At 36.9% G+C, this 12,471-nt stretch overlaps 1 protein-coding gene across 1 annotated transcript in view; it reads left to right on the forward strand.

Annotated features, from left to right (window-relative positions):
* Positions 1-95: 95 nt before the first annotated feature.
* NDC80 (NDC80 kinetochore complex component) overlaps positions 96-12,471 on the forward strand; it is a 14,918-nt gene continuing 2,542 nt past the window's right edge. The window contains exons 1-15 of the mRNA XM_042840099.1: positions 96-159; positions 297-484; positions 1,289-1,375; positions 2,310-2,433; positions 2,573-2,745; positions 3,124-3,226; positions 3,829-3,918; positions 4,974-5,067; positions 6,351-6,457; positions 7,231-7,375; positions 7,646-7,851; positions 8,822-8,974; positions 9,225-9,314; positions 10,465-10,557; positions 12,315-12,445. Of these exons, the coding sequence (XP_042696033.1) occupies positions 384-484; positions 1,289-1,375; positions 2,310-2,433; positions 2,573-2,745; positions 3,124-3,226; positions 3,829-3,918; positions 4,974-5,067; positions 6,351-6,457; positions 7,231-7,375; positions 7,646-7,851; positions 8,822-8,974; positions 9,225-9,314; positions 10,465-10,557; positions 12,315-12,445 (1,697 nt within the window). The 5' untranslated portion in view covers positions 96-159; positions 297-383. The remainder of the gene's footprint in view (positions 160-296; positions 485-1,288; positions 1,376-2,309; positions 2,434-2,572; positions 2,746-3,123; positions 3,227-3,828; positions 3,919-4,973; positions 5,068-6,350; positions 6,458-7,230; positions 7,376-7,645; positions 7,852-8,821; positions 8,975-9,224; positions 9,315-10,464; positions 10,558-12,314; positions 12,446-12,471) is intronic.

Below are 12,471 nucleotides of genomic sequence, written 5' to 3' on the forward strand. Positions count from 1 at the left end.
CGCTGTGACGTCGCACTCTTGCGGCGCCGCGCGTGACGTAACGGGCGGGCGGATTTGAAATCAGGAGGAAGGGTTCGGCGCCGCTCACGGCAACGGACGGCTGCGGTTCCCCTAGGACGGTGAGGCGGCTGCAGGCGCAGCTGATAAGCAGGCCCGCAGGTAGTGGTAGAGAAAGGGATCGAAGGGAGACCTGCCGGGCGCTTCGCCAGAGCGGCCTTCCTCTTCGCTGGTTGCTCTGTCTCTTCTGTCGCGTGATCGTTGGTCTGATGTACGACTTGTGTCTTTTCACCCCTCAGAAAGTCATCGCGTATTTCGCAAACACAAATATTCTCAGAGCCTGGATTTCCTAATACCGGCAGACTCCGATTTACAGCTCGGTCGCAATGAGGCGAAGCTCAACCACTTGTGGGAGTAGCGGTCGGCAGTCTACGATGGTGCTGAGAGTGCAGGACAGCAACAAGATGGGTCTTCAGACGCCTCAAATGTAAGTGGCGATGGTCATGTCGCTAACAACGTGTGCAGACCTCAGCCTCGGTGGCTTTACTGCAGCGAGTAGCATCTGAAAAAGATGGGAGCAGTAAGAAGAAAATCCTCTGCAGCTAAAGACTTCTGCATAAGTGCTCACATTCTGCGCAAAATATAAAGATAATTAATTTAAAAAACCACCAAAAATCTCTGGCTTAACTTATTGGTTGAGTGAATGTGAGTTTAAAACTCTATAGTTCTCAAAAATACTATGTTGTTGTTGTTAGTTGGCTTGGGGTTTGTTTGTTTGCTTTTGTCTTTTTTTTTTTCTTTTTTAAAGACCTTTAAATGACCAATCTGCTGTCATCTATGTGTTTATGCAGTATGGTCAGCATATAATTTAAAATCCAGGCTGGTTGTGGCTCTGGGTAATCTGGTCTGGTGGTTGGCAACCCTGCACACAGCAGGGGGTTGAAACTAGATGATCGTTGCCCTTTTCAACCCAGTCCTTTTCAACCCTGTGATATGATTCTATGAAATCTAAAACTTCACTTATGTGCCTGTGACACATCTCACATTATAATGTTTTTTTCTTGCATATTTGCTAGGTGGTTGGGGGGTGGCTGGGTACTTGGTGTATAAAATGTACACTAATAAAACTGGCAGAAATAGCCTTACTAGTGGATAAATAATGCATTAAAATCAGCTGATACTGCTGTCCTGAAGCTGGTTAGACTTTAATTAATGTGTTTATACCTTTCTTATGTAAGCAAAAGATGAAATGGTAGAAATAGTCATTTGAATCTTTCTCCCTATCTCTCAGGAAGGACAGAGGAACGTTTGGAAAGCTGAGCATGAGCAAAACTACGTCTGCAACTTCAGAAAGGAAAGTCAGCTTTTTTGGGAAGAGGTATTGATAGCTTCAGATCAATGTGCTGTAAATTAAAACAATCTCATAGCATTTTACAGTTTTACTTTCTTGCTACATTTTCATTACGGGGAAAAATGGATCTGAGGCCCTTAGCATTCAGGTCTGCCTTCCTACACTCTGGTCACTAAATAACAATGCTGTGGAGCAGGATCTGCTTAAATAGTTGTTCTTCCTCTTGGGAATGCAAGAGGAGAAACATGCACTGCAATGCTTAAGAGCTGCCCAAGACATTGGCCTGTTTAAGGAAGAATGTCCCCCTCAGTACAGACTTGGGAGATGTTTTCATTAGCGGATATTGATAAAGCTTTCTAACAATGCTAGTCTGACTTCCTACCTCTATTTTGTCTTTTCAATTCAGAGGAAAAAAAATGAGGAAAAAAAAAAAAAAAATGCTAACTTAAGCTTAAATCAGGTAGTAATCTTGTGAAATTGGAATCAAATCAGCATTACTCTCTGCCTTGGTTTCTTTTTCCCTGTACAATGAAAATCTTACAAAATCATATCATCTTAGTTGACAGTTTTCTGTGTTTTGGTGCAGGTAGCTTCTTTCATTTCATTCACAGAGTTCTTCTAAACGTTCCTTGAGTATTTTAATCCTCAGTTTCAACAACTTAGATTGTTTGTTTCTTCACCTTTGGTTTATCTTCTTTTTTTTTTGTGCTCTGTGAAACTTTATTTCAATAAACTGAAGAAAATATTCAGCTGTGATGTAGTAATCCCTTTGTTTTATGTGGGCATCATGACTTCTATGGCTGGATGTTGTTCTTTCCTCTTTCTACTTAGAGGATTGCCTTCAGTTTAGCCCTTTGCATGACGTATGCAAAAAATATATAAAACCAGCAAATGTAAGGATCTGTATGTAACCAAGAACTCTGTTTAGAACTCTAAAAATGTATTTATTTCTTGTTCCTAGAACTAGTGGGGCTGGAGGTTCACGCAACAGTCAGTATGGTATGTTTGGTACAGAAAAGATCAAGGATCCCAGGCCACTTCATGACAAGGCATTCATCCAGCAGTGTATCAAACAGCTTTGTGAGGTAACTCATTAACTTATTTTATGAAATTGCTCATTAGGCATTAAAAGTACCACTCAAAATATTTGGTTTTCTGATGGTTTCAACTATAGATTTTGTTGACTAGCATGCCATTTAATATGCATATATTTTTCTTCCCCAGTTCCTTGTTGAGAATGGTTACGCACATAATGTCACCGTAAAATCACTGCAGTCTCCATCCGTAAAAGACTTTGTAAAAATCTTCACTTTTATCTATGGTTTTCTCTGCCCTTCTTATGAACTGCCTGACTCAAAATTCGAAGAGGAAATTCCCCGAGTTTTCAAAGAGCTTGGGTAAGATCCTTATTTATATATTGTGCTGAACAGCTGCAGTAAAGCCAGAAATGACAAATCTAAGGATTCTTTATGAAAACCAGGGAGAAAGGGCTGTCTTCTTTATTCAGATTTGACTGAAAAAAACCATGCTTTTTTTGTAAGAGGCCTTAATTATTCCTAATCTCTGCATATGCAAAAAAAAAAAATACAGTTTCGTGAATTACATAATGGGAAACCCATGATAATGTAATAAAGTCCTGTGGTATGAGAACTCTCCTTTTCTTCTCTCAACATACAGTGTAAAGCACAATTGAATTTGTTCTTCCTTGTGTGGCTTGATCTTAATGTAAAAACTTGCTCATTCTGCACAGCATTTAAAAATGTTTTCTCTTGTAGGTACCCTTTTCCTTTGTCAAAAAGCTCCATGTACACAGTGGGAGCACCACACACCTGGCCTCAGATTGTGGCAGCTTTGATTTGGTTAACTGACTGTTTCAAGGTAGCATCTGAGTTCTTTAAACCAAATATTTCCACATTTCAAACTGGAATTTTAATTGCAGGTGTCTTAATAGTGTTTTTACAGTTTCCTTTATTTATGTGAAGGAAAAGGTAGGTATTCTTACTTGCCTCTTGGGAGCTAGCTAGCTAGCTCATACTTTTAGTGAATTTAAATTGATTTTTTTAATGTTATATTATGGCATTATTATTATTATTATTTTTTTACTGGATAAATTTCTGTAAGAGGAAAAAAACTGAGTGGTGCTGTTGACACACTAGAAGGATGGGATGCCATTCAGGGGGACCTGGATAGGCTTGAGATGGGCCCATGCCAGTCTCGTGAAGTTCAACAAGGCCAAGTGCAAGATCTTGCACCTGGGTTGGGGCAATCACAAGCACAGATGCAGGTTGAGTAGAAAATAGCTTGAGAGCAGCCCTGAGGAGAAGAATTTGGAGTTACTGGTTGATGAAAGATTCAAAACAAGTTGGCAACGTGCGCTTTCAGCCCAGAAGGCCAACCATATCCTGTGCTGAGAATGTTGACCAGCAGGATGAATGGAGGTCTTCATGCTTGTTCTATGTATGTACACTTGTGCCTTTCAGTTGTATGCTGCCATGAGGGAAAATCCATCTTCATTTGACGATGGGCAGAATTGGGGAGGAGAAACTGATGATGGAATTGTACATAACAAGGTACTATGAAAAAGTGAATATTGTCAGAACTGTTCAACTGAATTTTGCCATATGCTGTAAGAAAACAGTATGATCTAAATATGGTAGAATAAATTGAATTGGACTATGGTTGTATATTCTGTTCAGTTTCATATTTTCAGAGTTCTCTAGGAGAAATAGCATTATATAAAAAGCTTTATCAACTAGTTTCCTGACAGACATCCTGACCAGTTGAGGCTGGGTGTTAAACTCAAATGCTGCCTTCTCCCAGTTGCTATTATTATGTTCTCCTTTGCGGAGAAAGGACTCTTTGTGCTGTTTGTTTATAGTCTTAGCAAAACCTCAGGTTATCTCCCTTTAGTACTTGAGTCTCCTACAGTTAGCAGCAGTACAGTGTAAAGGTTGTAAAATAAATTATAAATACAACTCCCATTCATATTTATTCTGTTTAAAATTGGTGTTAATATTTAAATTTTTAAGATGCATCTCAAGCACCTTGCTTGCTTTCTGTTTTATTATCTATTACTAGTATTATTTGAGTTTTATTTATGTTTTGGAAGGGATATTCTGCTAGTACACTTCAGGTTGGTTTGTTTGTTTGTTTCTTACTTAAGAAGGAAAAAAAAAAAAAAGATTTGAAAGAATACCTGCAGCAAACTATTTTTGAGTAACCTTCATCTAATTGTAGAAGTCATTCTCTAAAATACTCATATCTGGAGTATGAAGTTCATGTTTACTTAAAAGGCACGTTAAACAGAGCTACTGTTTATATTATGTAGCTTCAGAGTATCATATGTTTCAAGGCAATTATTAAATATTCTATCTACTATCTTTTATCGGTATCCCAGAAAAATGTATGGAGTGTCTGTAGAAGTTTGTTAATTATGTGAATTCTAGATACCTTCTTCTGCCCTGATACTATCTTCTGACTTTGTTTAATGAAATAAAAAAAAAGTAGTACAGCCAAACCAGAGATATGTATTGTATCAGTTGTTTAATTCCATTAGTTGAGTATATTTAGATGAGCTATTTACAGCTCTTTGAGCCTTCATGGAATCTATTGAAATTGTTTTCAGCTTTTCATGGACTACATTGTAAAGTGCTACGAGCACTTCATGAAAGGGGGAGATACTTACGAAGAATTGGATGCGGAAGTGCAGTCAAAATTAAGTAAGTTTTTGTGTTTTAATGAAGTATTTGGTTTTGTTATTAGGCTATTTTCCTCCTAGCATTAGGTTTCCTCAATTTTCAAGCAAAAGTGATCTAAGATAAAGAAATGTGGAATTCTCAAGCACCTCAACTGTACTGACTTAATTCTTTTTTCATGCGCTGTTAACAATACAGACAGATGGGTCATGTTCTGCTGTCAGATGTACATGTGAAACTATTGTTTTCAATGGTTTTGTAACAGAAAAGCAGCTCCTCAGGTGCAAATTCCATCTGCATGAATACCCTTGTTTCTGACAAAGTATTTGTAAAAAGTAAATAAATAGACAACAGACAGCTCATCTGAAGAGTAAGAAAGTTCAGCTGCTCTTCAGATTGGATATTAGGAAAACACTCGTCTCAGAAAGAGCAGTGAGGCCGTGGCACAGGCTGCCCAGGGAGAGGTGGTGGAATCACCATCCCTGGAGGTGTTCAAGAAACAGAGAGATGTGACACTGAGGAACATGGTCAGTGGGCGTGATGGTGATGGGCTGACAGTTGGACTAGATGACTTCAGTGTCTTTCTTCCACCTTTTATAATTCTAAGAAAAGTTCTGAAAGCAGTAGAAGTTCCAAACTCTGTTGTGAGGATTTCCATATATGCTTCAGCATGCATCTGTGTTTAGCTTCAGTGAGCTGGAAAATTTTTAATGTTTCATCACTTAAGGAAACATAAACAGCATATGAGAACAAGCAGGGAAAAATAATTCCTGCTTTCAAAGCTCTTCTATGAAAACAGACTAAGAACACACTCGTTGCCAGAAGGATCCATCAACTGGAAAAGAAACATATATTATGAGACAGTTACCACATATTTGTACGAAAAAAATTATTTGTACCATTGTTTGGAAAAGACTGAGGGGAAGTAAGCAAAATTTCAACATGCAAGAAAGCTCACGATGAGGAAAGGAGTATTCAAATAAGACAACTTATGAAGCTTAAACAGAGGAAACTTGTCTAACAACTATCCTGTTGTGTGGGTCTTACGAGACTCTGGAATCTAACATTACGGGAATTATTTTTCTTATATGACAGCAGAACTGTTTGTTTTGTCCTGTTTTTTGCCTATTTATTTTGTAATGATGTCTTTCAGGTAGGTTTGTTTTTGTTTTCAGATTAAAACAATCGGTTTGGTAACAGGTATTCACTATGCCAATGGTAAGGCAATTACTCAGATTTTCTGAATAGGTGGTGACAAACAGCGGAGATTGATTTATAACCTCATTCTTTCTTCTTTCCCATGCTAGAGGATATATTTAATGTAGATGAGTTCAAAATAGAAGGCTTAGCAGCAGAAAACAAAAGACTTCATGAAGAAATTGCAAGACTAGAAAAAGAAAGGGAAAGTGAGCCGGTTAGTAAAGTCTGTCTGTCCTTGTGTGTATGAGGGGTTTGAATTTTCAGTTGTTGAATTTTCATCTCTTTAATGATTTTACAGTATTCTAATTAGACTTGGTTATTACAGACTATGCTGTTGTAGTAGAATGCTTTTACTATGGAGTCACTACTTGTTTAATACTGAGCAGATATTTTTCAGCTAAGATCTTGCACTGACTGAAATATTAATAATATACTTCAGACAGTTTATCTGAACTTCAGTGCTATCTTTTCCAAAGATGTACAGAATTCAGTAGTAGCAAACAGTAAAAATATATTTCCGGAGAAGCCTTTTGTTTCAGAAAGTGGCTTCTGTTTTTAATACAGCATAAACAAAAGTGGTACTGTATGTGTACAGCTAGCAAACTGAAAGTTCTGTCTACTGTGCAAAATTTGTGTGTTGTATTCCTACTTTCCTCATCCTTTTGTTTCGTCTGCCTTTTGTATACTGTATACATGTATAATGTATACTTAAGCAGTGAATTACCTGCAGTAAGAACATTTTATGCAGTGCTTAACGCAAATCAAAAGTTTGAAATACTGAAATACAACAACTAAGTTACGAACCATCTTTTCAGCCTCTTTTGCTATTCTGAAGTCTAACTTGTGTCAGCTGTTACAGAGAATTATGAACTTCTTTTTGTATATTTATACTATTGATACTGACTGTAATCTACCATTTTGTCTGGAAAGGAGGATGATTATTTTAGATTAATACTGCAGTGATTGTTCTTTGCATTCATTTGCTAGGATCGTTTAGTATCGCTACGAAAGCTGAGATCTTCTTTTCAAGCAGATGTTCAGAAATACCAGGCTTATTTGGCTAATCTGGAATCTCACACAACCATCCTTGATCAGAAGATGAAAGGGGTTAATGAAGAAGTTGAGGCAGCAGGTAAGGTGGCCTTGGTCACAAATATTTAGTGAAGGCAGAAACAGATTTTAAAAATAGTTTCTAATTCTTAGCTTCAGGGATGACTTTGTGTATGATGGTGCTACAAATAAACTCCAAGATTAATTGCTAATAGGGAAAATTTTTGGCAGATAACTGCTTATATTCTAGAGAAAGGAAATTTATTCATTTAAAAAAAATGCTGGGAGGTGAGCCTTAACTGTACAGTTTGATATTTTTACCTTCATTTTTACAAATGTTTTGTGAAAACAGAAATGGAAGTAGAAGCAATGAAGCAGGAGAATGCACGGCTCCAGCATATCTTTGATAACCAAAAGTACTCAGTTGCGGATATTGAGAGAATAAATCACGAGAGAAATGAGTTGCAGCAAACCATTAATAAGCTAACTAAGGAACTCGAAGCAGAAGAACATCAACTGTGGAATGAAGAGCTAAAATATGCTAGAAATAAAGAGGCGGTATGTGAAAACCCTACCTACCCTACCGCAATGAGAGATGGCTATCAGTATTCATGACGTGTCTTTAAGCTTGGGACTTGAGCTATTACTAACTTTTTCTAAATGATTTAACAACAACATGGGTGTATCTTGATAGTGAAAAGAATGGCTAGAATATGCACCACTGTAAGCTCTGACTCCTACAGCATCAAGAGCTTCAATAACGTTAGACTGAAAGATAGATATGTTGGGACTTTAGAGCAAAGAAGTAATGCAAGACTAGTGCTTTGAGTTAATGTCTGCATGTGTTTAGAGACAGATTGGTGCCTTGCATGTAAATTATAACAGTTTAAGAGACACTTATATAGAATGAAGAAATGTGGCCCTGTAGGTGGTGGGATTTAAAAACTGCTGCTCTGCTAGATATTTGAAATAAAAACACATTTATTTTTCATTTAGCAGAGCTGTGCTTTCTCTTGCTCTTGGTATTAAATTCCTCATACCATACAAATATAAGCACATATCAAACAATGTTTTTCTAGTTATATTTGCATATAGATGGTTCTTGTGTCAGAAAATAGAGCATTTAATAAGCTGTGTCTAGAGCTACACTCAAGTTCAAGTATGTTATTAGAACATGTGACTATGTGATACTTCCTGCCAAAAACAATCATCAACATGATGACTAATTATTGTTTTGGCAACTTGCTTAGAAATAGTACATGTTCATTCTCCTCCACTGTCAATCCTCAAAATGCTGATGCAGGAAGTAATGCAGCAGGAGAGAAAACCACAGGAGGAAACCATTTAGTCTTACCCATACACTTTAAGTAATCTTGCAGAGTAAGCTCTGAAAGAATCAGAAAACATCCATTACTGTGGAACATACAGAACAACTCAGAAACCTATTTGAAGTACTATATGAATGCTTTTCACAAAGCTTTTCAGTTGTATTTTTTCCATGACTGTTGCCCTTTTAATCTCTAAACAGATTGAAACACAACTGGCAGAGTATCATAAACTGGCTCGAAAGCTGAAATTAATTCCAATAAGTGCTGAGAATTCTAAAGGGCATGACTTCGAGATTCATTTTAATCCCGAGGCAGGACCAAATTGCCTAGTCAAATACAGAACTCAGATTAAGGTAAGTAAAATCAACACTGAGTGTCTATTACCACTCATAATAAAATTTCAGTGTTTTGGGGGAATGTTGGGAACTCCTCATTAAACTTCATTGAGAACTTCTGTGATTGTTATAACTACGTTTGTGGTACAGGGAGAAAATTTGATATTGCTGGGTACAGCAGCCTAAGTTTAAAAAGTGTAGAAGAAAAAAAACTTTAGTTTAAGCTGACAAATTGCATTATCTAGATTTTCTTCTATGTGTATAACAGGCTCCTCTTATGGAGATTGTAAACCAAACGGAGGAAGAAATTAGGAAAGCTGTTCAGCGGAAAATGAGTTTAGAGGACACTTTGGAACAGGTATGTTTTTTGCTTAAAGAAGACAAGTACTAAGATCCTGTAATGTTATCTGCTGGACTCATCTGACCATTTTACACAGGCTATTTGTGTGGTTTTTTTTTTTTTTTTTGGAGGGGGAAGTAGTGAGAAGATTGATTTAATTGTGTTGGAATGTTAAAAGCTTTTGTGTGACTTAAGATCTCCTTCTGTTGGATGAAATAATGTATATTCCCTGTGCTGAAGATTATGCAGTTACGTATATTTGATGATAAACATTGGAAAGACTTGTTTAATAAGTTGTCTATTACAGTCAGTGGATTACCACTGATAAGAAGTAATTGGGGAAATTTTTAGCAATATTGGGTTCAGGATGGATTGGAAGAATTTCATGTTGCATAGCATGCTGACATACACATTTCCATGTCAATAGCTTAGAACACACACACACACACACACACACACACACACACAAAAAAAAAAAAAAAAACCCAAAATCCTACAACACATTATCAGCAAGTGTTTAATGGTCTAATTTTTATGCTGAACTTAATACAGGGATTCTCAAAAACCCTGTATTTTTTTTTTTTTCTTATTTAGACAAAGTCAGTATGTTTTGGTTGAAATTAACCTGAAGTTTGAAGTACTAAAATACGGTTTAGGAAAGTACTAATATAAATAACTTGCATATCCAGAGCTGCATATTCAAAACCCACTGTTGTAGAATTTTCATTTCCACTGTAAGATCTTTTACACATAGTGCAAAAACTTTTATTGGCATTGTGTGCACCAGATATGGTGTAAGCCTCCCCCCTTTTTCCCCCCTATAGGCAGACCAATGCACTGCCAGTCTCTGAACAGCTGCTACCTTGGAAGCTTAAAAAAGATGAAATTGTTCTTCTCCTACCTCAGTTTTTCTCACAAAGCATTACAGCATGTAGGATGGAATACTCTTTTGGCTAGTCATGGTCAGCTGTCATGGCTGCGTGCCTTCCCAAACTCACGCCTACTCCCTAAAAACAAAATGCAATACAGCCTGCTATGATGAAAGCTAATGTCACCTTGGCCAGACCTGGATTAACAAAGTGTTTCAGGGCTGCCATACGTTGTCTGTGATGGCATGGAGTTACAGGTAGGAATTCCTTTGGAATTATATCTGAAGTCACATTTTCAGGTGAATGCAATGGTAACGGAGAAGAAAAGCAGTGTGAAAACACTGAAAGAAGAAGCAGAAAAGCTGGATGATCTTTACCATCAGAAACTTAAGGTAGAACTTTTCTGTATTTTTAATAACAGTTTATTGTTGATAACATTATCTTTAAGGCTTGTATTTATATGTAAGAACTTGTTTTGCTTGTTTGCTTGAAACTTTGCTCTCAGCTCTTGCAGAAAATGAAATCTTCTCTTATTCAGAAATATTTGAGTGCTATCTTAAGAGTCAGCTTCCACTTAACATAATCTGGTATCATACTTTCTCAGAGCCTGTAAATAATTCATAAACTGCTACAACCAGTTATAAAAGTCGCCATGTCCATCTCCTGACTTCAGGATGTCTCAGTGCATGTGTTTTAAACAGATTCTACAGTATCTGCCATGTTTATGCCTTGTATGTAACAAATATACTAACTGTTTGTAATGAACCTGTTACCACATTTAAAAATTGAGGAAAGCATTATGTAACTAATAGCATATAAAATACATTATTGATGTGAAGTTGTTTACATTTTTTTTCCTCTTGTATGTGCTTCCACTCAGCAGTTACACTGCTTGGGTGGATTGATTTAAATGAAAGCTTTCAAAAATACCTGAAATTTACCTTTTGACCTAAGTAATTGCAAACATATTTTCTGAAGACAAGTTCATAAAATACTCAATAGCAACTAGATATTTAAAATAGAATACAGTCATTAATTTCTCCTGTAATTTTTCAAGTAATATGCATTAGACTTTATTATTGCACAGTTATTTTTTAAGGTTTCAGAAATTCACCAGAATTAAGTGTTTAATGATGGTGGAATTTGGTTTCATTCTGCTAAATATACTGTTATCAATGATATTTGCATTGGATAGATCACAGAATGGCTTAGGTTCAAAGGGACCTTGAACTCCTATCCAGTTCTGACCCCCTGAAATGAGCAGGGTTAGATCAAGCTGCCCAGGCCCTATCCAGCCTGGCCTTGAATTCTGTCAAGGGATGGGGCATCTAAAGCTTTTCTGGGCAGTCTTTTCCAGAAGCACATCACGCTACAAGTAACGAACTTCCTCTAAACACTGAACCTCAATCTCCCCTCTTGTATGTTAAAACCATTCCCCTGTTACTATTAGACTGTGTAAAAAGTCAGTGCCCCTCCTGGTTATAAGCTCTCTTCAAGCACAGGAAGGCCACAATGAAGTCTCCCTGGAGTCTTTGCTTTTGCAAGCTAAAAAAGCCAAGCTCCCTCAGCCTTTCTGTGTAAGAGAGGTGCTCCCTGTGCTTTGATCATCTTTCTGATCCTTCTCTAGTCCTACTCCAACAGCTCAGATAGATGATAGCTCTAATAGATGATTGCTTGCATTTTCTAAACACATTTCAAAATCAAGAGTGAAGTCTTTTCCTTTTTTTTAGTCAAAAATTATTTTGTTGTTTCTGATGTTTCATTTATAAACTATTCAGAAAGTCTATAAGTAATCTCTTTTTAGATTAATTTTGAGGGAAAATAGCTTAACACGCTGACCTAGAAAGATTGTAAGAGAAATAAGGGAAGGTTAGGTTGACTTTGAGTAGAGGAAAATGAAAAACAAAACAAAAAAGAAACTTGAGAAAACTTCAAGGTTGAATTGGGGAGAGAGGAGGTAGACTTCTATTGTGGTTTCCCATTTGTTTTTCTGAAGGGAATTTGAGTTCTGTGTGTGAAGCTGCTTGTGTGGTAAATTTCTAATTCAAGTATTGGGATGAATAACATATAGGGGAAAAAATAATACACTATTTCTTTCCTAAAATGTGATCTGTTATGTAATGTTTTGTTTTCTCCCTGACATTTACAGGAAGCAGAAGAAGAGGAGCAAAAATGTGCAAATGAGCTGGAATTGTTAGAGAAGCATAAACAATTACTTGAGAGTGGTGTCAATGAGGGTCTCAGTGAAGCCACAAATGAACTGCATGATATTCAGAGACAGTAAGATCCATAATTTCTGTTTGTGT

The sequence above is a fragment of the Centrocercus urophasianus genome, unplaced genomic scaffold (genome assembly GCF_019232065.1).
Source record: "Centrocercus urophasianus isolate 14NV4802_14NV808 unplaced genomic scaffold, USGS_Curo_1.0 seq_11, whole genome shotgun sequence".
Lineage (NCBI taxonomy): Eukaryota > Metazoa > Chordata > Aves > Galliformes > Phasianidae > Centrocercus > Centrocercus urophasianus.